The 25,825-nt window shown below is 42.7% G+C and overlaps 1 protein-coding gene across 2 annotated transcripts in view; it reads right to left on the reverse strand.

The window, feature by feature from the left end:
- Positions 1-3,453: 3,453 nt before the first annotated feature.
- Positions 3,454-25,825, reverse strand: part of RSU1 (Ras suppressor protein 1) — a 179,519-nt gene continuing 157,147 nt past the window's right edge. Inside the window, exons 9-10 of one of the 2 annotated variants that reach the window (XM_074984814.1) lie at positions 24,720-24,765; positions 3,454-4,131 (exon numbers count right to left, since the gene is read on the reverse strand). In XM_074984814.1, coding sequence (XP_074840915.1) covers position 24,765 — 1 coding nt within the window. In that variant the 3' untranslated portion in view covers positions 3,454-4,131; positions 24,720-24,764. The remainder of the gene's footprint in view (positions 4,132-24,719; positions 24,766-25,825) is intronic. The other variant, XM_074984813.1, reaches the window with a different exon arrangement.

A 25,825-nucleotide genomic window follows, 5' to 3' on the forward strand; every position in this document is an offset into this window, starting at 1 on the left:
GCAATTTTCAGCATCTTGAAAGGAGTTTCCAGGACATTCTATGAAAAGCTAGACAATCACTTTATGCGATCGCTGCTTTCTTCCTGGTGGCTGACCAGTCAACTCGGCTGTGACGTACAGGTAAGTGCAAAAGCAGAAATCTTAAAAATGGGCCTTTAATGATGGCAGCAAAAAATCCTGAAGTTAAACTCAGACTGTCCCAAATGATGACAAATTTGTCAAGGAAAACATCCTTCAGAGGAGGACAAGAATAGACAGATGTGGCTATTAAAACAAAAACAGTCCTTTCTTAGTAGGATTATTTTTTTTCCCAAACCCTGGATAACATGCAGAGGCCCAGTCTTGTCCTGGACACTGTACAAACAGAACACAGAATTCCCCTGCCCCTGCCTTCATTGCAACAAGCTGCAGCACCTTCCCATTCTTGGAATAACATGGTGAAATAACAAAGAGAAAGACGTGCTAGTCTATATACTATCAAAACAAAAAAGCTGTCAAGTAGCACTTTAAAAACTAACAAAATAATTTATTAGGTGATGAGCTTGCATGGGACAGACCAACTTCTTCAGACCATAGCCATGCCAGAACAGACTCAATATTTAAGGCACAGAGAACCAAAATAGTAACAGCATTAGTAATAGTAATAGCATTACTATTTTGGTTCTCTGTGCCTTGAATATTGAGTCTGTTCTGGTATGGCTATGATCTGAAAAAGTGGGTCTGTCCCATGAAAGCTCAGCACCTAATAAATTATTTTGTTAGTCTTTAAAGTGCTACTTGACTGCTTTTTTGTTTTGATGGTGAAATAAATTTAACCCAGCAATACAAAGCAAACTTTTAATTAGCAACCACTCTATAGAACATATGCACAATTTAATTCAAATTTAAACTATTGTAGATTTGTGCTAACATTTTGGCATCGGTTAAAATAATTATTGCATTATCTCCCATCTAATTTCTCATTTCTTTCTGTTTCCCTCTTTTTGCCATTTATCTTTGGGGAATATTTTCATCTTTTTCTTTTTTGTTTCCTGTTAGTGATGCTTGTTATATTTCAGCTAAACTTACTCTCTGAAATTGTGTGTTACAGGAGTGTGTGTGTGTTGGGGGGGTTCCATGGGCCAGGATCAATCTTTTAGGGATCAGTTTTGCCATGTGTGAAGACGTGGCAAAATCGGTTATCTCTGAGCTTGGCTGTCAACCTTGGTACTCCACACCATGTGCTGAGTAAGGGATGTTGGTGCAAGACCGAAGATCCCTGATGTACAACAGGGAACAAAGTAGATCCTGATATGTTGGTTCTAGCTATGCTAATGGCCTGGCTAGAACTGCGTATGTGGGATCAACTTTGATCCCTAGTGTAGACCAGGACTCAGACTTCTCTTTCATCTTTCCTTGCTCTTCAAGGAACATCTTTGCCTTCCCTGCCTCAATCTCCAGTTCAATACTTGCCTCTCTCAGGATTTGCTCTCACCTTCTAATCCGTTCCTTTCATTCACTCTTGCCTCCCTTCAGCTTGTACACGCATTCCTTCCCAGCTTCCTCCCCCTTTCCTTCACCAAATTCCTGTGTGTTTCTCCAGCTTTCTGTCCTACTACATTATTCAGGTTCCCAAAAAGCAGGCCACCTTGCCGGCTCTGTGGGTAGGGACTCAGGTGATGAATGTTGGCACCTGCATTTGGAAAGGCTCCACACTGAAGACTCAGAGGAGCTAAACTGGCTTACCTTAGTGAAGAGACATTGGAGGGGATGATGAGCACGGTCTTTACGTACCGAGGAGGGGGAAAAGCAGAAATGTGATCAGAGGGTTCCTCAATCTACCACAAATGTTCTTGAACTTTGTGGTACCGAGACCTTCTGTCAACAAAAATTATTACATGAGTGAAGGAAAGGTGGTGGTGGGGGGTTGTTTGAAGCCTGAGCTCACCAGAGCCACACAAACCCATGGGGAGAGGAGGCCCGAGCCCCAGTTTGCTAGGCAGGGAGGGGCAGAGGAGGTCAAAGCAAAAAGCCTTGAGTTGTGGGGGAGAGGCTGTAACCTGAATCCCCCTCACCTCCTCCCTCCTGTCCTCCAGAGCTGAAGCCCTCAGGCTTTGGTCCTGGCCATGGGGCCTAGGCTTCCACCCCAGGTCCCTTCAAGTCTCACACCAGTCCTGGGGACCCCATTAAAATGAAGTTGCAATCCACTTTGAGGTCCTGATCCAGTCTGAGAACTGCTGACCCAGGGAACAATGATTTAACCAGAGCCGATGGCTGAAAGCTGAAGCTAGAAAATGTTATGTTCTTTTATTTATTTATTTTTTTAAAAAAAGCACAGATGGCAGCAAACCATGAGAATGCTTCACCACAGTGGGTGATGGATTTTTTTCCATCGCTGGCAATTTTTAAATCAAGATTGGATGCTTTTAAAATACATTGTCTAGTTCAAACAGGAATTATTTTTGGAAAGTCCTACTGACTGTGTTATATGGGAAGCCAGATTAGATAATTACAAGGCCACCAATGATGTTCTTGTAATCTATGAAAATTTCAGCATAAATTTTTTTAAAGTACCACCTGTAGGAGAAAGGGACAAAAGGGTAAAAGTTCTATACACAGAAACGTAAAAAACACAAACAGCAGCATCCTCTTTTCACCACACCATACTTACCAATTAAGAATGGATTTTAATAAATAAAGTGTCAACAAATTTATTCCTCAAAGGCTTAAGCACAGGCCTCTATTGCAGAGGTGTTGATGCAGCCATCAGATACAGAGTGTTTTATATAATAAATAATTTATAATGCAAGACATTTGAACTGTTTACTTTTCCTATTTAATGCAAATCCTGTATCTCAGGAGTCTGGGCATGATTTTCTGCTTGCTGTCTGGATGACATTAGAAAGGCTGCAATTGGTTGTGCCAGTCTGAAATTCAGAAGAGAGGAAACCTCAGGGGCAAGGAAGGTCCTGACACCAGTGATCCAGTTATGGAGATGTGCTTCTTTCCATGCAACTTCCATTCAGCTTCTGGCCTGCTACATGTCTGAAGATATTTTGAAATCTGTGTGTTTTAAGCTTTTATCCCTCCAGTGAAACCTCATGCTATTTCAGATGTTAAACACTGGCCTGCTTTAGCATTGCACAACCGCAGCTTCTGGACTTGGGTGTGGTGCAGGTTTTGCACAGATACATATAACTCGTTTTATTCAAAAGCTATTTAAGAAGCATCCTTCTAAGCAATTTCACTGAAGAGATTATAAAACAGTCATTTTTTTAAAAGAGAATACTCCCACGTTTTCTTCGAAGGAGAATGTTTTCTTCCAAAGTCTGTGTTTGATAGTTGGCAGCCCTTCATAGAGACAATGATCTTTTGTATCTCCCTTCCACAATCTAAAAACAATTTTCAAGGGGGGAAGAAAAAGTGTGACACACCAATATAAGGAAAAAAGTGAAACTGACAAATCAATCACACTTGACAGAAGGCTTTGCATTTTAACTAACTGATATAACAGACAAAATGCTGTAGTAAAACTAAAACTGAAAATAAGTAACAAGGGAACAAGTTCTGTGTATAATCCCCAAGAACATCATCTGATTTTGTTTGTGTATGCTACTGCAGAATGCAACACAATATAAATAAAGATTTTATTAAAGTCACCCATAATAATAATATGAAGTATGACTAATTCCTGTGTATGTGCAGGAAAACTTCCGATAAAGCGTAACAGTATGTGATATATGTGAACAGAAAATATTTCATATTAGTTTTCATATACATATAAACAAAAAAAGTTAAAAATGGTGTCTGACAGTGATATACTAATTGGCTATATGGTTTTAGTAGTAATTAGAAGAATGTATAATTTTGTACTCCTTAAGCAAGGTCTCAAAAGCAGTGCATTTGGCAAATTGCTATTAATTAGAAAGAGTCTTTGCTTTCTTATAAAATGAGTAACAACATTTTTTTCAGTAAACACTTAAAAATATTTTAGACACATGCAGGAAAGAAAAAAAAAAAGCCTTAAAACCCCAGCACATGCCAGTGACTTATTTGTTCTTCGCTGTCAGAGGTTTACGACTGATCTTCTTTGACTTATCATTGTTCTTCTTTGGAGGTTCTGGATTTGCCTGCATGTGTCTGCCATAAAGACTGCAAGGAAATGAGACAAAAACATTTGTGATACCATCACGAACATATGGGCTTTCAACCAACTGCATGTTACACAAGGCATGTTACAAAAACTCAAAAAAGCGGAAGGTAATTAGATTATCTGTATATGCTTGACATTCCTATCAGATTTTAAGCTGCAGTACACAGGATTAGTTTTCTGTGACTCATGAGGAGGTTATCATAGGAAAAACTGTGTTTAAAAACTGTAAAAGGAGGAAGGCAGTTTTGCCTTCAGAAACTGACAACCTTTATTCCACACAGTTATGGAACAAAGGCTCAGAGGGCTCAGAGTGAGTGTATTTAAGTCGACAATGACAAAAATTGGGTTGAACTGGAGAGATAGAGTACCCATTTACAGCACAGTGAGCATCACGCCTAACCACAAAACCCAAGGGCTCGATAATGTGACAGAGAGCAATGGTGTCAGAGTCTTCGCTGTCTGTTTGCACATGATTGATAGTAGTGGGATAGCTACCAACTCATCAATGCCACATTTATAAGTATCACTGATTAAACGTTGACAAAGTATCCAACAATTAAGAAGGCTAGCATTCAGCACAAAGCTAAGCAGACTATCTGGCTGCAAAGATTTAACTAAGCATCAGATAATTAACAGATAATTTATGAATAATCCTGATTAAATTACACTGAAACTCTACTCAGTAAATACAGCTCAAACAACTGCCCTTACCCACGCAAACTGCTTTTTAGAAATATTTTCTGTGGGGATGTCAGTATGTTTAGAGGAGAAAGGCTCTGAAGTTTGCTTTCTCTAAGGCTTGGTCTACCCTAGAGTTAGGTTGACACCATGCAGCATGCGCTGATCTATGTCAGCATCTATATGGCAGCCTTGCTCCTGCCTGCAGGAGATGTAGGACTTATGCCAGTGTAGACACCACAGTCCTTATATTGATTGACAGCTATCATTGTCAATTTCACAGTTCCACCGGAGCCATGAAATTGACAAGAAAGCTAGCTCCTGGATCCTCTGGGGGCGGCTGCCAGGTCTCCTCTCCAAGTCAGGCTGCTGTCAAGGCTCCCCACCAGGGGGCATGATACCCTTTTTGGACCCTGCTCCCTGCTGTGAATACAATAGCTGATTGAGCTTTGGGGCCAGCTCCCTGGGATCAGGAAAGTGAGAAGTCTGGGGTGGGGGTGGGGGGCAGTTGGGCTTCCAGGAGAGAGCTGAGAGCCCTGTCTCTCAGCCTCTCATCCTGTCCCTCTTCAGCTGATGGAAGCGCTCCTTTTGAGGGTGTGCACCATCAGCAGCAGAAGGGGAGGGTGCATGTCATCCACAGCTGTATTTAAGACTGCAGTGCGGATATGCCCCATCTGAGCTGTAAATACACATGGAATGACAACACTAGTGAAATTCTCAGAAAGGTATCCCCTAGTAATACATCAATATACTCTGCTGTCTCAGTCGCTATCCCATGCCATTGGATTGCCAACCAAGTTTGACACTAACTTTCTGAAGTCAACCTGTGTGCCTTTACTATGGCATTATGGTTAGCGATAGGGTCACACTCCCTAAGAGAAGCTAACAGCATCCTAAATCTAGAGAGCAAGGGTGCCCTCTAGTATCTGTCAATTTCAGCTGGCCTGACCAGTCCAATGTACCCACAATTCATACACTTTCAATATATCTGCTATGTGTTATGTTATCACTGGAAACTAACAACACTCCCACTGATCATTAGTATTCTTGCATGATGTATGCATGGGACATGCCCTGACTTATACTATGAATATGAAGAAAACGTGGAACTGAACTGTATTTACCGAACTAGTCTGGGGACTGCTATCTCCCAACCAAATGATAAACTGACACCTCCAGCCAGGTGTCACCAATTAGCAATCCCACCACAATCAGCAATTCATTTGCATTTCAGCAAGCACCAGGAGGACAAACAAACCAGTATAGGATTTCTTTTATCAGCAATCTCCATGTCTGCTTCCTTACAGCTTGATTTTATTTGCCGGCAGGAAGAAGCCATTTCAAATGTTTACTGGACCATAAAGGAGACAAAATCAAGTTATCTTTCACCCAAGATAAAGGAATTGTGGGAGATTCTAATTTTTGGAGATTCTGACCAGCCTCTTGCTGGGAATTAGTACGGTAAAATTTTTACCTTGAAGCAAGACTGTAAATTTGTTAAGTCTGAGTCTCTAGAAGGCACTTTTCACTTTTGTTAATAAACTTGTTTTAATTTTATCTATACCTAGACTATACAGTGTTTGAATAGAAGGAGCTACTCTAGCCAGAAGACACTCCAAGATAGAAATGAAAGAGCTGTCTCTCTTGCGGTTACATGTAACTGTTCATTTGAAGCTCTATTAGCAACAATTTTATGATGAAAAGTTACCAACTGAAAATGGAAATACATGATCAAATCTGCAAACACATAAGGCTAGCTACATACTACATTTTACTATTTAAGCTTGATTTCAGCCTTTAACAGGAGTTTAGAGTGGACCATGAGCATTCTTCCGTACATCACTACTAACCCTATTTATCACACTAGTGCCTAAGGACAGACCAAGATAGGGGTCCAACAATGTCACGCAAACCAAAAGAGCACAGAATCCAAACAGTGAGAAACTCAACACTGGGATCTTGTGGGTTGAATTTAAACAGCATCCCTGGATTTGAGTCCTGAAACAACCAGAAAGTGCTTTTCTCCCCGTGGGCATTAAGAAGCAGGAGAGGACAAAGGCATCTGGTAGCATCACTGCATAACTTTCTCTGCACCATACCCTGCCTCTACAGTATCTTCCACTAACTGACACTGGATCAAAGTTGGGGGGGGAGGAGGAGGAGGGGGAGGTATAGAAGAAGGCTACAACCCTATCCCAAACATGGTGTTAGCTTGAAGCATACTCATTATTCCTTTTACAAGTTGTTATTACACCAGGGACATGGCCCTTCTTGTACTGGGCATTGCATAAACATGGAAGAGAGAGAGTCCCTGACTCGAGTTCTCTCATACCGGGGAAATGCTACTGAAGTCAGTGAATGTAGAATGGGGCCCCAGATGTTCACAGTTTTCAGTGGGTTTAAAAAATACTACCAGAAGTCACTCATGGCTTCTCAGTTCTAAAAGAAGGGGTGGGTGTGGGGAGCCAAAAGGTACTGAATGGTGCTATTCAGAGAAGCAAGCTATATGAATGAAAAGTAAATTAAACTCAATTTGGTCAATATGGACCTGGGCTGCAATCCATGAAATAATTTATGGTATCTTTTATGATGATGATGTGCACAGCAGGGTCTTGGAATGCCCCTAGTCTCTGGGTATTGACCAGTACTATATGTGCTGATGTCCAATGCATGGCACACAGCTTTATATTTAGTAACCTGTAACATCATATGTTTACATGGATGTTCTATTTCTGTGATGAAGTCTACATCTGTCAACATGTCTAAAACTGAAGCATGAAATCTGAACTTCAAATACACTTTTCAGACATCTGTAATAATCCCATGCAGCACATACAAGATGTTGGCCTTATAAGTGCAGCTCATAATCTGCTGAGTGTTCATAGACTCAACAGCCACAGGACTGCAGGAAGCTGCCTTATGTCAAAACATGAAGGTTTTCTAGAAGATTAAGTGCAAGCCCAAAAAAGCATAAAACACAATTAAGTTTTTCTGTTGCATTTTTCATAGTGTGTATAGGTGCATGTGTTATCTAAATAAACATTTCAAAAAAATCTCTGGTGAACACCACTGCCTCCATGTATATGTATAAAACAAAACCCCATCGCATGTAACAAGTAAGAGCACTGCAGCTGTTACAGCAAAACTAACAATATCAGGTGAGAAAGATGCTCATTAAACTTCATCATTCTCTCCTCTTTAATGATGCCTTTAGTTAATAAAAATTCCCTAAAGCAGTTGCACAGATATTAAGCACGGTCTTTGGTTATGTATCAGGGGTCTAAGCTGTCACTAGCAAGCATGCAGTTCGAGAGGTTGATTCCCAAGAGGAAAGAGTGAATACAGCTTTCTTGTAATAAATTCAGAGAGAATCAATAACTGCAGCTTGCCACATTACTTAAACATTTAAGAAAGTAGGTGATTCTTCTAAATTAAACTAGGAATTGCTAAATGTTGCAATTTACAGTGTTAACTAAGAGGCATGAATTGGAAGGAAAAGAACAGGTGTATAGCGTAAAAACACTGAATCTTACTACCTGTAATACTATGAATTTTAAACAGTAATTCTTTTTTAGAATTAAAACATACTGTAAAATATTTTAATAAAAATTCCCACATGCTCTTTCTAGTCTACACTACCTCACTCAATAACTAAAGACTAGATCTAAAGTTGGAGGGGATGGCAATGAACAAGCATAATCATAGCAAACAAAATATTAAACTTGGAGGAAATATCTAAGTAGTTAATACCAGATTTCAGAATAAAGGTCAGAGTCAGATATGGACTCCCCAGGCAATGTGTGCAGATTATGTCCATTGCAGATTGTTTTCTTAAATGCTAAAAGCAAGTGGCATTAGAGGTCAGCACCTTAAGGTAAAAGATTTCGGGTCCTGAGCATTTTCAAAGAGATTTCAAAACACAGCCTTGGGAAAACGCATTGCTTTGTCACGTTGTGGCTAAAGCATAACTGCAGGGTTTTATATGTCGAGTGCTATAAATGTGCAAATTTACACATAATTCTAGATGAAATACCATTATCAGGTACTGTACCGTAAAACATCTGAAGAAGTGGGTCTGTCCCACGAAAGCTCATCACCTAATAAGTTATTCTGTTCGCCTTTAAAGTGCTAGGTTTCTGCTGTTTTGTTTTGTTAGAATACAGCCTAACATGGCTACTGCTCTGTTACTGTACTGGAAAAGGTGAGGAAAACACAAAAGACTCAAAATGCTGCTGCTTGCTGTAATACATGACGACATGCTAGTTAGTTTGTAGGCAGTGATTAGGCATAATTAATACCTTAGATACCATTGCTAAATACTTACTGTAAAGAACACACAAACATCCTCCTCTCCCCCCAGCCCCCAAGCAGTTTTAGCTCTGTCTGTCATTGTCTCAGTGTCACCAAGCTGCAAATGGGGCTGGTGATGCCCTCTGTGGGAGCCATGACCTTGCCAATGCTCCCACAGGGTAACTGTTGTGTTGGGAAGGAGACAAATCAAGGGAGTGCCGTTCAGTTCTGAAGTGTATTAGAGATGGGTTATGAACTATTGCACAAATCTTAAGGGTTTGTTAGTTTACCAATAATTGTGTTTATTAATGAGATGACTTAAATCACCAATAGATAAATGAACAAGTGATATGAAAATCTGGTTTCTCTCACACATTCCAAAGTAAACTGCGTTTCCTGTGTCCTAAGTCGGGCAGTTCAAATAATTAAAAATGATTCACTTATTCAATTAATTTAGCCTCACCCCCGTGGTTGCAAATGCTCTGAGAACAGATGGCCGAATTGTCAGATGTATTCATTATTTGAAATTATTTGTGAATTTCTTCAGCAAATAATTCTTGGTATGCAGCTTGTTAAAGAACAGCTCACTGTGCATATCCAAGCTCAGGCTGTGCGGGTTGAACAAGTGATGTTTCTGCTTTCAGGTTGGCTGGCTAATATCACTAAGCAACAATGAAATCCTGCCAACATTGTAACAAAAGGGCTCCCACAAAAATGTGCCCTCACATGTCCTTCATATAAAATATTTGCCCCACCAAAATACATCCATGAGTTCCATACTCTTCTCTAAATCCATCAGTCTTTTCACCTTACGACGGCTGCTTCTTGAGGCTCCATCTCCTGGCAGCTGCACCTTACTCTAGAACCATTCATGGTAGGTGGGTATCCTACAGCCTCAGCTGGCAGCGGCAGGTGCATTGTCTTGCCCCTTCTGGCAATGGCTTTGTTGGTCAAGTGACGAACAGGCAGATGGGCTATACAGGGGAGCTGTCCAACCATGGCTTCTATATGCCATTTAGACACATGGCCAAGGGCTGTAGCTCTTGGAAGTGTCTGAGCAACGGCGTTCCATTTTTCCATTGATTCCATTCAAAGTGTACATCAGCGAACTGCCAACTACACTCATGTAAGTTAATCTATGGTGATGTCTGCTGAAGCTACCTAGCTCAGTCCTTCTCAAAAAGCTGATAAGGTCTTGAATGATGATATGAAGCTCATGGCAGACTACTACAGTCAATGATACCTGCCATCAAGTTTTTCCAAGGTTATTTCTAACGCATTTCATCTGCATAATGCAAGCCACAAGTTTAAAGTTTTCCTCAATGGCCAATGCCTTCAGCATGATCCAAACCCAGCTTTCCGCAGTGTCAAACTGGATAGGTCATTAATGTTGTGCAACTACTTCGTGAAGATGCCAGCCAAAGGCTGCACTTGAAACAGCCCGCCCAGAAAACTGATTGGTTCAACCTGGCGTGTGAGCGCCCAGATACTTAGAACATCAGGCCTGGCAATTCGACACCAGAGTACTGTGCTCTTGTCTGGTGCCACTCACCTCACATGGGGGTGGTCTACAAAGAGCTTAAAGCAATGTTTATTACTAGTAGGGCTTTACAGGCATCTCTGTTGCCATGGTCACCAATACTTCATAACACAATACGACACACCTATTTGCTGTGAGAAGACTTCTGTCATGCTGCTCACTAAGACCCATAAGAACAGCAACCTGGTTTGTATACAGGCCTCTTCAAGCACCTGCCAGCTCACCTATTTTCTAGATGCTCTTCATGGTACAGGAGGGTCAACATTTGCGAGGGTTCCATGTTGAGAACCCTCATGAATGTTGAATTTTGCAAATATGGGGCTTGAAGCCCCAGGGGAGCGGGCACTTCCTGCCCAGAGCCCTGGGGGAAGTGGCTGCTTGCAGCCGCTCACGAATACTTGAATTCACAAACCTTTCAGTTTGTAAATGCTGAGACCCTACTGTAATTTATGGTATGTCAGGAAAAGGAATGCATTTGGAGCAAAGAGTGGTTAGTGACTACAGTCATTGATCACACTCTTGTCAATGACCAATTCACCAGGTTTTGATTTGCCAAGGCCCCTGTGGTCATACTGAACTGGTTTTGGACTGGACAGAGCAACTGGGTAGCCAGTCTCTTTCAATGGGGCATCATAACCTGCAAAGCAGCTGAGTTAAACTCAGTCTACATCCTTGTCAAGTACTCACTGGCTTATTTCAAGCGGGCTAACAGCTCTCCACCTGACTGATGATGATGCCACCAAATAGCTAGGCACGTCATGCACACACAGATACTAGATTCTATACAATTGTGGGTCTCATGTATGTTTTGGGGTAGGAGAGCCTTCACGAAATGAAAAAAAATGCCCTGGAAACAATTTTGTTTTACAAATACCCGCTCCCTTGCAGTGCGTATAGCTGCTATACCATAGAACAAACCAATGAAGAACTGTGATAGTGAATGAGAATCTGGAAATGTGGCTACAAACAAAAGGGAAACTGACTAGCCTATTTCCACAGTCCAAGCTAAACCAAAAGGCACAAAGTAAATAACAAGCAGGCAAGGTTTCTAAAATGTTAAGTTTTAATAATACTGTACAACCCAGAAGGGACCACTGTGAGCCTCTAGTCTGACCTCCTGCTAATGCAGAACATGGGACCTTCCTGGATTCATTTCTGCTTCAAGTTCAGTAGTTGTAGATGAACTATAGCCTATAGTCTAAAAAAATGAGTGACTCTGGATCTAAAATTTTCCAGAGATGGAGAATTCACCATAACGCTCAGAAAGCTAATAAGGCATCATTAGTAAGGTAAGTAAGGAAACTTTTACTGGCTTGTGATTTTTAACCTGACTATGATTTTATGTAAATTGGAAACAGCAGGTTCTGGAACGACTGATTTTATACACAATTCTTTGAGTTGACCTTTCTCTGCTAATGAATGTTATATATTTTTGCTACAGAATTCTAACAGGATGCTTCGTAATTCTTTTATAATGAAAACAAAACCAAACCAAATCTTCTGATACTCTCTGAGCATAACACCTTTTTGGATTCTGTACTTTGATGGGAATTGTGATAGAGGAGCACCACTGGAAGAATATAAAAAATCCATTCAAAGAAAAAAGAAGCAAGTCAATAGTTGCAAAAATGCCTAATGATTTTATGTGTCACACTCAATACATGTTAAAGAGGTCCGATTTGCACTGGAAGGGCACTCAGCATACCCTAACATCTTCTGAAACTGCTGAGCAGCATCCACCACAAATCAGGCCTCTTTATCATGTATTGGGTTAAGCACTCAAAAATTCAGTCATATGAAAATCTTAGCCACTGTGTACAGCCAAACAGAAGCATGAAGTGAACCTCTATAAAATAATCAAATACAGAAGCAGAATGCACCTGAATCTTTCTCCTTCCGAGAGCAGAACCCTAAATTAAGATATTGAGAAAATGTCCCCCATCAGATCCAGGATAGTCAAAAGGCTGCAAAAGTGGTTGCAGACAGAGGGCCGCCTGTTTTTACACAAGGTAACCTGACCTAAACCAGCCGGTTTTTGAGCAAGCAATACACATCATTAGAAAAGGCTACTGATTTAGGCCCGAGGTCTGCAAGTGGATCCATAGTGGTGAACGCCATTGTTCACACAGACTCCCACTGAGGTTAATGGGTAACTCAGACTGGCACAATGGGCAGCTTGCCTTATGATTACTGGACCCAACATCTTAGACCCTTCTCATAGCATGAAATATTTTTATAGGAAATTTTACTTAAATCCTTTAGCCATGTACAACAACGAGCTAGACAGAGCCCTTTCTCCTATCCCCCAGCGTGACCCCTTACTTCACGAGGGATGTGACCTGCTATTGGCCGACACCAGGGTACTTCTCAATCTGTGGACAATTCATTTACATTGACTGCCACCATCCTACTGTGCACAGGAAAAAGAGGAAGTAGAGGCCTGGGAAGCTTGCTTCACTGTCCATGTACAAGCTGTTGCCGCAGGTTGCCCAGGCTCTGGAGTAAGGGAATACCTTACATCTCATGGTGTCTCTGCATGGGCAAACAACAGTAACCAGTTATAGAAATTGCTTATTATTGGCACATAAAACTCTATGTGAGAAAAAATGGAAGTGCCCTCCAATGCTTCCATCTCCTTCTCCCTTCCCTAGTGGAATGCTTGCTTCCATTGCAGGACACTCAAGTAATAGATAAACTCAGTGAGGTTCTTCTCAAGGCTCTTACTCCTGAGAGTATCCATTGACTTCAGTGGGACTCTTAAAAGGTGTCCCCATCACTTCACTGCTCAAGATGTATTTTTCCATTTGCACGTTTGACCAGGAAAAGGTCTAAGCACTAGGCAGAGATATCAGCCACACCCCCTACAAACCAGAAGGGGCTGAGATGTTCTTTTGGACAAGAGGAATCCTGCAACTGGTGAATGAGAATGGGCAGAGCCGGAGGGGTCGGTCCCTCTAGCAAGAGACTGTGCAGGTTGTGAAGCAAAATGCATTTACAGGAAATGGTGCTGGTGAGCACTCCAGAGCATGTGTGCGTACATGTGCATGGTCTGTTAACTCAGTATTCAGTATCATCACCCCGTGCCTTGCATGTGCGCCTTACAGTATGTGCATACAGTATATAAATCTGCACACCGCACAGTTACACTGACTTATGTGGTTGGGGCTGAAGTCTAGGCCACTGACTTGAGATCAGACACACTGGCTGCTTACATTAGTACTGCTGTTCATGCTGAGCTATCTCAATTTAAAGCCAATAATTATGTGTGATTTTTTCTTAAATGTTTCAGCAACTGATTTCAAGGTTCTTCATATTGTTTTGGTAAAAATGGCTACGTACTACCTGAATGGTTTTGTTTGAGCTATTCTACAGATTTCTGTCTACTTACAGGGAGCTCATTGATAAAAAGAAGAGAACATGAACTCCAGATACTCTAATTCATGTACACACTGCTTTTTTGTGTAGTAAAAAGAAAGAAAAAGGAGCAGGTATTCAGCCAGCTTCTTTTCATCCCCCATCCCCACTGGGGTTCCCTCGGCTGGGGCTGGTGAGGTGCCGGTACTTAGTATTGGCATGTACCAACATAAAAAAACTATTGTACATACATAATTTAAAAAAAACTCTCCAGGAATCAATCTGTGGCAGCTATACTGTGTGTTTGGACTGGTGGATCTCATGGCCTATTGCATAGATAAAACATACAATCCACTGGGTACTGGAACAGCCATGCTACCGGAACAAAGGAAACTTTGGGCAGCATAAAGTTGCCATACTTTCTCCTATGCGATCGCTTTCCTGGCCACCCTAGCGTAGGGGACACAGTTTGGATTCTACTCCTGAGTGATCCCTAGCTTCTTCCATAAGGCGCTTGGCAAGGGTTCAAAATGAAGCAGAGAAGCCCCTGGCCCCTCTGATACAGGTGGTGGGAATGAATAGCTGTATGTCAGCAAAGGCCAGGGCTGTCAAGATTCACAGAGACTTCTTAGAAAACGTATTAGTTTTACCACCCATGAACTGCTGAGGTGTCTCAAACTCCACACTTGGGGGAACATGTATCTAATGCAGTAAGTGCTTCTATCAGGACCATCTAATCCCAGTTAAGGGTTCTGAGTGGTGCAATTAGGGATCCCACTTTCCCAGAGACCTGGATGTCAGTACTGGAGGGTTTACAAATTCATAATCCCTTCTCTTCTTAAACTTTAACAGAACATTTACTTCGATCTCATGCATGTCAAATATTAATTTTCACCCAGGTTCTATGAATAAGCCCAACAACTTGTTCTTATGCAAGCTCGTCTTTCAGAAAAGTAACCGGTCTTCTCCCACCTCTGCCTCCAGTTCTATGGGAGAAAGCAGAGCGGGAAAATTAGATGGTATCCCTTTTGGGTTGATTTTTGCAACCAGAATGCTGCAGGAATGCAGAAATAGACTTTGTCCTGTCCCTCTTAAAATCCTCCTTCAGTTTCCCAATAGAAGCCCTTTCAACTGTATTAATTCCCTGCCCGCTGTGTCACTCTGCAGACACAAACCAAACCTGTACTTGTAAGCAGGTGCATGGGGAGAGCAGAGGCAGATCAGTGTGGGGAGTTTGCTTGCTCGCTTTCAGGGTTTATAGTTCGGGTGATCAGACTTCCCCAGGGCAAATGCAGGACAGGGGGATGAGCTTGTATCCCGGCCAAAACGGGACCGTCACCCTACCAGTCAGGGGGTGGCTGCCCTATAGGGGCTGCCACGCTGCTGGGGAGAGATGCTCCCTGGCTGTGGGGGGCAGCAGCAGCTCCCGGCTTCCCCAGGCTGTGGGGAGCCAGGAGTCAGGTGGCAGCTGTGCTGCCTGAGTTGAGCTCCTTTGAGCAGCGGGGAGTTGGGAGTCAGACAGTAGCACGTTGATCCAGCTCTGGCTTCCCTGAGCCATGGGGAGCTGGATCCGGGCAAGCAGTGCCAGTGCGCTCCTGGCTCCCTGCAGCTTGGGAGCTGTGAGCCAGGCGACAGCCGTGCTGCTGGGGCTCCGGCTCCCCCGAGCAGTGAGGAGCCAGGCGGCAGCCGAGGCACAGGGAGCAGGATCCAAGCCAGCCACGCAAGTTATCCTCCCGGCTTCCCTGATGTGTAGAGAGCTGGGAACCTGGAAGGAGCCAGGCTAGTCAGGCTCCAGCTCCCCACAGCTCGGGGAGCCAGGAAACAGCAAATATGGGGCAAGTAGCCCCCTTTTAGAAATAAACTGGGATGACTTCCTGGCGCCCGAAATACAAGGCGGATAGTCACCCTATTTATGGTACATATGAGAGCACCGGTCAGAGCACCATTGAAAAGTGTTTGCTAACTGTGCACACAATGCTTGAGTTTATTGCTTTTTTAAAAAATACATTTTTATCTGATGGCATGGGGCCCAGATTGTGCAATATTTTTTTAAATATATTGTAATAAAAGTAAGTGTAGTCAGAGCCAGGTTTTAGTTTGTTTGTAATTCTCATCTCCAGGCAAACCTGCTTACTCAAACTTTTCCCTCGTCACACCACATTTAAAACCTTAGAATTTTGAAAGACGGAGGCCACTGACTCTTTATTCATAAAGAGCTGACTACTAATCTATGGACCTTCGAGATGTATATCTGGAGTTGTGGGGCACCACACATGGTGACACACATACTGATGACCACTATAAGGGAAGTGCATCCCCATTTTCCTGCAACAATTTTGACTAGAGCAGTACACCATTAATATAGGGAAAATAATTAATAAATTCAGCATATCTTTTTTTTCCCACAGCCAACACCATGCAGACAAAGCTGTTCTATTCTGGAGAGACCCACATTACACAGCAGCCAATAATCTTTACGGTAACACTGCAGTGAAAGTGTCATTTATTGTAATGAACACAGATCATAAGGTAAGCCCCCAGCTACCTCTCCATTATTTTTCATTATACTCCTCCTTGCTGTGTTATATTTCGAGAGTACTTGGGGAATTATACCCAACTATGTTCACTAGTCAGCTCTTCATTACTGAGATCATACTGTTAAAATGTAATTGAGCAAACGGCACCAGTTACTGAGCTAGTACACCACAATTTTTTATTGACCTTTTCTTGCTTACATTGTTCTCTTTCTTTAGAGCATGGTTCTCAAAACAAACTTGGCTGCACATGGCATCAGTATCAAAAGACAAGGAGTCAGCCATAGAATATTTAGAACTAGATAAGCATTTTGAGACAAGGACCATGCTTTCCTTTGAGCTAACAAAAAAAAGAGGCTTTGCTGGTAGCATTTCATCTGATTTCAGCAGTCCTAGATAAACATGGGGAGATGAATAGTAACAGAGAGGGAGCCATGCTAGTCTACATACCATCAAAACAAAAAAGCAGTCAAGTAACACTTTAAAGACTAACAAAATAATTTATTTGGTGAGCTTTCATGGGACAGACCCACTTCCTCAGACCATAGCCATAGCAGAACAGACTCAATATTTAAGGCACAGAGAACCAAAAACAGTAACCTAGGAGGACAAATCAGAAAAAAATGATCAAGGTGAGCAAATCAGAGAGTAGAGGAGTAGAAGGAGGGGGGAGGTCAAGAATTAGATCAAGCCAAGTATGCAAATGAGCCCCTATAGTGACTCAGAAAATCCCATCCTGGTTCAAACCACATGATAATGTGCCAAATTTGAATATAAAAGACAGCTCAGCTGTCTCCCTTTCAATAGTGGTGCAAAAATTTTTCTTCAGTAACATGCAAACTATTAAGTCATTAACAGAATGGCCCACTCTATTAAAACGCTGACTAACCAGTTTGTGGATCTGGAATGTTTTTATGTCTGTTTTGTGCCCATTAACTCTTTGTCTAAGGGAGTTAGAAGTCTGTCCAATATACAAAGCATGTGGGCATTGTTGGCACATGATGGCACATATGATGTTAGTTGAGGAACATGAGAATGTGCCCATGATTCTGTGAACAACCTGGTTATGTCCAGTGATGGTATTTCCAGAGAAGATATGTGGACATAGTTGGCAGTGGGCTTTGTTGCAAGGAAAGGTTCCAGGACTGATATTCCTGGGGTATAGACTGTGGCTGTTGGTGAGGATCCTCATAAGGTTGGGAGGGTGTCTGTAGGAGAGAACAGGCATGTCACCCAGGGCCTTCTGGAATGTGGCATCCTGATTAAGGATAGGTTGTAGGTCTTTAATAATGTATTGCAGTGGTTTGAGTTGGGGGCTGTAGGTGATGACCAGTGGGTTCTTTGCTTTTTTGGGCCCATCTTGGAGTAGCTGGTCTCTGGGTATTCGTCTGGCCCTGTCGATTTGTTTTTTTATTTCTCCTGGTGGGTGATTCAGGTTTATTAATATTTGGTAAAGATCTTGTAGATTTTGGTCTCTGTCAGTTGGATCAGAGCAAATGGGATTGTATCTAAGGGCTTGACTGTAAACAATGGATCTAGTTATGTGTGCAGCATGGAAGCTAGAAGGGTGTAGGTAAGCATAGCGATCAGTGGGTTTCTGGTACAGTGTGCTACCGATCAGGCCACCCTTGATTTGTACTGTAGTGTCCAGAAAATGTCTCTGTTTTGTGGAGTAATCGAGGCATAAGTTGATGGTGGGGTGCAGATTGTTAGTCTCCGTGGAATTCTTCTAGAGTCTCTATACCATGGGTATATCTCATAAATAACCCACACATTATAAGCAAACTGGCTGGCAAAGGGGGTGCTGTTGTCATCATGAATAAGTCAGACTATGAACAGGAGGCAGCCAGACAACTCTCCAACACCACATTTTACAGACCTCTCTCCACTGATCCCACTTTGGAATTCCAAAGGAAATTACAGCTACTTAAAGAACTCCCTGCTGCTACTCGGGACCTTATTCACTCAGACACACCATCTGAGCCCCAGCCTGGATTATTCTATGTACTTCCCAAAATTCACAAACCTGGAAACCCCGGATGCACTATCATTTTTCCAGTATTGGCACCCTTACCACTGGACTATCGAGTTATGTGGACTTCCTCCTCAAACCCTATGCCACCAACACCGCCAGCTATCTCTGAGATACCACTGACTTCCTGAGGAAATTATAAAACATCGGAAAAGTTCCTGACAACACCATCCTTGCCACCATGGATGTAGAGGCTCTGTACACTAATATTCCACAAGAAGACAGATTACATGTGATCAGGAATACCATCCCTGATGTCACCACAGCCAATCTGGTGTCTGACCTCTGTAACTTTGTTCTCACCCGCAATTATTTCTGATTTGGGGACAATTTATACCTCCAGATTAGTGGAACTGCTGTGGGCACCCGCATGGCCCCAGAATATGCTAATATATTTATGGCTGACCTGGAACAACGATTCCTCAGCTCTGGTCCCCTATAACCCCTCCTCTACTTAAGATACATTGATGACATCTTTATGATTGGATCCACGGTATAGAGACTCTAAAAGAATTCCACAGAGACTTTAACAATCTGCATCCTGCTATCAACTTGTGCCTCGATTATTCCACGCAAGAGACATTTCCTGGACACTACAGTACAAATCAAAGATGGCCTGATCAGTACCACACTGTACCGGAAACCCACTGATGGCTATACTTACCTACACCCTTCTAGCTTCCATGCTGCACACATAACTAGATCCATTGTTTACAGTCAACCCCTTAGGTATAATCCCATTTGCTCTGATCCAACTGACAGATACCAAAAACCACAAGATTTTTACCAAATATTAATAAACCTGAATTACCCACCAGAAGAAATAAAAAAACAAATCGACAGGGCCAGACGAATACCCAGAGACCAGCCACTCCAAGATAGGCCCAAAAAAGCCAAGAACCCACTGGTCATCACCTACAGCCCCCAACTCAAACCACTGCAACACATTATTAAAGACCTACAACCTATCCTTAATCAGGATGCCGCACTCCAGAAGGCCCTGGGTGACATGCCTGTTCTCTCCTACAGACACCCTCCCAACCTCATGAGGATCCTTACTAACAGCCACAGTCTATACCCCAGGAATACCAGTCCTGGAACCTTTCCTTGCAACAAAGCCCACTGCCAGCTTTGTCCACATATCTTCTCTGGAAATACCATCACTGGACATAACCAGGTTGTTCACAGAATCACGGGCACATTCTCATGTTCCTCAACTAACATCATATGTGCCATCATGTGCCAACAATGCCCACATGCTTTGTACATTGGATAGACTTCTAACTCCCTTAGACAAAGAGTTAATGGGCACAAAACTGACATAAAAACATTCCAGATCCACAAACCCATAAGTCAACATTTTAATGGAGTGGGCCATTCCGTTAATGACTTAAGAGTTTGCGTGTTACTGAAGAAAAATTTTTGCACCACTATTGAAAGGGAGACAGCTGAGCTGCCTTTTATATTCAAATTCGGCACATTAACATGTTGTTTGAACCGGGATGGGATTTTCAGAGTCACTATAGGGGCTCATTTGCATACTTGGCTTAATCTAATTCTTGACCTTCCCCCCTCTTCTACTCCTCTACTCTCGGATTTGCTCACCTTGATCATTTTTTTCTGATTTGTCCTCCTTGATTACTGTTTTTGGTTCTCTGTGCCTTAAATATTGAGTCTGTTCTGGTCTGGCTATGGTCTGAAGAAGTGGGTCTGTCCCATGAAAGCTCATCACCTAATAAATTATTTTGCTAGTCTTTAAAGTGCTACTTAACTGCTTTTTTGTTTTGATGGGGAGATGAAGAGCAAGAGCTGGCAAGATAAACCTACGTCTCTCCTAGCTGGTGAAAGCCAGCAGAGACCACTTTGGTTCACTTTTGATGTAAGTGGTAAAGCATGTCCTATTCCGTACCAACAAGCACTGGTTAAACCTTTGCTCATTTAACATTAACGACTTTGCCCAACTTTAAAACCTTCATATTTTGGCAGCTGTGGAGAAGACTACAGTGGAAAAGAATTGTGGCACTATCTGACCGTTCTGGGTTCCTGGGTCTTTATCAATCTGGATTCAGGGCCCATGACAGGCACTATTAATATCCTTAGTGAGCAGCTCTCCTTTGCGAGCTTTCATTTGATGCAGTGGCAGTGAACAACAGGCTTTATTCTGCTTCCAATAAAATCAATAGAAGCTGTGTCATTGACTTCAGTGAGTTTAAGACTTGGCACGTAATGAAGGAGCAACAACTTACACTTTAAAGGAAAATAACCCAGTCTGCACGTTACAGCTGGGTCTACACTAGAACCCCACTTTCAAAAGGGGGATGCTAATGAGACACTTCGGGATACGCTAATGAAGTGCTGCAATGAATATGCAGTGCCTCATTAGCATGACGGCAGCTGCAGCACTTTGTAAGTGCTGCTTTCGATCGTGTGCAGCTCGTCTAGACAGGATCCTTTTCGAAAGGACCCCGCACATGTCAAAATCCCCTTATTCCTATAACCAAATAGGAAGCAGGGGATTTCGAAGTGTGCAAAATCCTTTCAAAAAGGACCCCGTGTAGACGAGCCACGTGCAAGCGAAAGTCGCACTTTAGAAGTGCCATGGCTGCCACTATGCTAATGAGGTGCTGCATGTTCATTGGAGCACCTCATTAGCATATCCCAAAGTGTCTCATTAGCATCCCCCTTTCAAAAGAGGGGTGCTAGTGTAGACCTAGCCTATATAAAGGGAAAACCTTATACATAGCTCATGATATCTTTGCATAATTTTTCTGGAAATCATTTCACTGCATTACTGCATAAAATGGCCCAGGAAGTGCAAAGACAATCAACATTTTCTAGATTGTTTATATCTTTAACTGTTTTTATGATTAATCTTAGTAACAGGCATTTTTGATAACTGGAAAAACAAGCCCCTATTTAAGATATTAACCAAATACTTTACACATTAGCATTTAAATTGTCTAGGCTCAGCCACTGGTATGCAGTTTCCCATGCAGCCAGATAGGAATACTGGCTGTAAAATTTCACAAAATATTAAAAACTATTGCTGTTTGTGGATACCGAGCCAGGGTTTAGGTAAATGTTGGAATGCAAATTCAAAACATGGATAGAATGCATCCCCGTTTTATAACCATTACCAGAAACAATGATACATATACGTGTAAATAACCTGCACTCATTAACCAAAGTAGCTGCTGTCACACAGTAGGATAAGGTGTATTTACACAGTCTGCTTTTGCTGAGCATCTTAGTGGCATTAAGGGAATCAATGTTTACATCACAGGTCGTGGTTGCCTACGCCCACTCTTGGGTAACGAGGGAAGATGTGAAATTTAGTCTAGCAGACATTAACTAGCTTATTCAATTACAAGGCACTTTTGTGTGCATTCTGAAAGTGTCCGGAAGATTAATACAAAATGATCTTGGGGTGTCCTTTGATTTTGGGAGAATGGAAAGGGAACACAGACAAACAAAATCTTACGTCTAACTATGAAGGTAGGAAAGCTGCAATAATAGAGATCCAGCTGCAACACTGCAGACCCAGATGAAGAACTGCATGAAGCAGTGCTGACAGCAGCTGTGAGCCCAGGGAGAAAGTGGGATGGGGGTCCAGGGCCCTGCACTGCCAAGGGTGGAAGGAGTAGGGCTTAGAGCAGTCAGCAGTGGCCTCCCCATGCTCCCTCAAAGCTGCTCATGGAATGGCAGCAAAGTGCTCTGTGGCATTTCAAAGGGGCCAAGGGGCAACTGCCCCTGTCAGCAGGCCTGACGGCACAACTGCGGTTGCACGGGTTTTTTTTGACTGTTGCTGCAAAGGTGACATGTGATCCTCTGAAACTTGGGTTAACTTTCAGCACTTGTGATAGATCCACTGAAACATACAAGGGTACTCATTAACCTGATCTGTTTGCTGTAGTCCATGCTAGCCCCATTGGGTGGCAACAGCTGGCCATAACTAGCAGCCAAACCAGCCCCCCAGTACATACAGCTAGCATTTTAAAAAGTCTTACCTCTTGTGAAAGAGAGAAGGAAATGCCAATGGCCTTGCATCTGAGAAAGAATACTTCATTAGCCTGTCAATATCATGCGGCACAGGAGATAAATTTATTGACAACTCACTGCCAATTGATTCAGTTCCATGTAAAGCTCCTTCCGTGAAATTAGCATGCAGACTCACATGACCATGAGTTCCACAGAAAATTAATAGCGTACTAACCTTCAGATTACTCCACATTCCTGAACAAACTTTTCAGACCTACCTCATACAGTTTTGGTGTTTTAAAAGCATCAAGAACTGACTAGCTCCTCCAATCAGATAATCAGCAGCAGTTCCCATGTCACCTTCCCAGACTCTCTTACATTAAGGTCTGGGTACCACAGTGAAAGCCAAATGGAACCTGCAGCGATAGGAATTACAGCTGCTCACAGACAGCTCTATTTTGAGCCACTGACACAGTCTTTAATAGACCTTATGTCAGTAGGAGATAGGTGTAGCAAAGCAGAGGTCTGCCTCAGTCTTTTCCTGCAGCCTATACTGGGACTGGAGTGCTGGCACAGGCACGACACGGGGGTGGCACAGGTAACCATCAGAGAGAGGCCACGGAGTCTCTCTAGGCTTCCTGAGTTGTTTCGAATGAGAGAATCCAGCTTCTAGACTGAGCAAAACTTGATCGTACTATCCACGAGCCCAGTATTAGAGTAAGTAACCAGCACATAGATGTGTTAGTACCAAGGGTACTCCCGTCAACCAGTCACTTGTAACATGGCCTCTCTAGCTTATTTTACAATACTGCCCTGGGGCTCTCTTTCCTTGAAGCTGCTGATCTATACAAATTAGGGTGCACAACACTTGCATCTCACTGTGTGTCCATCACCAGCACTCACTTTTGCAAGATTACACATCTGACTGGCTAGGTGCTTCAGTACCAACACATCTCTCAAGGTGGCCCAAGGAAACGGCATGCCTGGACAATGAGGAAATGCAGCCCAAGCTGCACTCTAGTGCACCCTAGCATCAGGAAAAGCCAGGCTTATGACTAGTATCTTAGCAGCTGTTCCACCGGGGTGCCACGCAAGTCAGAAAACAGGGCAGGAGAAGGGAAACGGTCTCACGAGGTGCTGTTTAATAAGGATCCAAAAGCAACTGTTCCAGTGCAGGGAGGAAATCCTGCCCCTGTTGTAAAGATTGTACCTGGATTTTTGATGCTCAGGCATTTGTGTATTAGGTCTTACCTGTAACTATAACATACCAGAGCTGACCCAGCAGCATCTGGCGATTGGAAAGGGACGGGATGCTGACAGCAGGGCCAGGTTGGAGGGCAGAGGATGCTATAGCCAACTGGAGCATGGGGCCCAAGGCAACCAACCACCTTGCTCTAAGGTTGGGCCTGTAAAATACAGCTCCAAGAAGTATTATTTCTCTCTTTGGCCAGATTTTCACTGCCTAGCAGGTGAGGGGTTTTGTTTTGTTGCCTTTTAAAAAAAAAAAAACACACACAATGAGGTAACTAACCTGTTATAGCAAAGCAGTGAGGAGGGCTGCAAATTAGATTCAAAGCGGGGAGGTGACAGCCCACCAGAGAGAGAGAGGGAGGGAGGGAGGGAGTGTACATATAAAAGGAGATCTGAGTGCTAGATGTTGGACAGTGAAAAAGCAGATTACAATACAGTCACAGGAACAACAAAAAGGAAAAAGCAGCAGGGGACTACGGGGTGCTCAACACTTTAGATGTTTGCACACACATGGAGAAATGTGGGGAAATAAACAGGAAGAACAGGAGGTACCAGTACATAAGATAAATTATGACTAATGATACAATTTAGACACAAAGGTCAAGGATTCTGTGACTTCACTGGACCTTTGGGACTTCTTTAGCTGTCAGCGACTGAATCTAGAGTCAGGGCTGTGAACCTCCCTATGGTGATGGGGTTTTTAATGCTGTCATGGACATGTCAGAGGCTCCTTGGAATTTTTATTTACTGCCCACAGCTTGTCTGTGCCAAAATCTTAACCTTAATTATGACATATTGGGATCACAGAGAGGGCGTGGGATAAATCTCGTGATTGGAATATGGGTATAGAAGGGAATAGCTTGTTAAGAAAAAGCAGGCAAGGAAAAAAGGGAGAAGATGTCGCATTGCACATCACAAGAATGCATTCACCTGTTCTGGGGTCCAGAAGGAAGTGAGAGATAGATCAATGGAGAGCCTGAGTAAAGATAATGGGAAAAAATGGGTTAACTTCATGCAAAAGGTCCACTGTAGACCATGCTGTAGGAGGAGAAAGATGAGATATTTCTAGAACAAATAGCAGAAATTTCCAAATCACAAGACTGGTAGTAATGGGAAACTAGCTACCAGACATCTATAGGAAAAGCTATACAGCAAAACAGTAACCATCTATTAAGTTTTTGGAATGCATTGGGGAAATTTTTTTTGTTTCAGAAGGTGGATGAAGAAACTGGAGGGACAGCCATCTTACACCTGAGTCTCCCTAACAGGAAAGAACTGGTTAGAAATCTGGCGGACGAAAGGAATTTTTGTGGAAGTGATCATAAAAAGCTAGATTTCTTATTTCTACACAAGTGAATAAAGGAAACAGATTAAAAAGACATAAAAGGTACGTCTATGCTGAAGCTGGGAATGATTCTCCAAGGTTATTGCTAGGGGTGCTTGTGCTAGCACGCTAAAAACAGTGGTGTGAATGTTGTGACACCAGCAGAGACCTGGGTAAGTCATTCAACCTCAAGCTTACTTTACCCCCTGGATTGGAGCTCAGGTGGCAAACCTAAGCCTCTGCTAGTGCTGCAAAACCCATATAATTATTTGCACCCAAGTGGGGGGTGCAAAGCAGTGGGGGGAGGGGGGCACAGCCTCAACTGGAAGAGGTAAGTCGGGGTAGGCCCCCTAAAGAGGAGCTTCACCTACCGCCTACGTTCAGAACCATTAGCAATGATCTTTGAGAACTCATGCAGAATAAGGTAATGTCCCAGAGGACAGCAGAAAGACCAACAGTACCTATCTTTAAAAATGAGAGCAAAGACGATGCGGGGAATTATAGACCAGTGTGAGCCTGACTTCAATACCTGGAAATATACCAGAATAAATTATTAAAAACAACTTGCAATTCACTAGGGGAAAACAGGATAATAGGGAATATGCACTGATTTGTCAAGAACAAAACACGCCAAAGCAACTTAATTTCTTTCTTTGACAGGTTACTGGCCCAGTGTCCAGCCAGGAAGCAGTAGAGGTGATATACAGTAAAC

Source organism: Carettochelys insculpta, chromosome 2 (genome assembly GCF_033958435.1).
Source record: "Carettochelys insculpta isolate YL-2023 chromosome 2, ASM3395843v1, whole genome shotgun sequence".
NCBI classification, from domain to species: Eukaryota; Metazoa; Chordata; order Testudines; family Carettochelyidae; genus Carettochelys; species Carettochelys insculpta.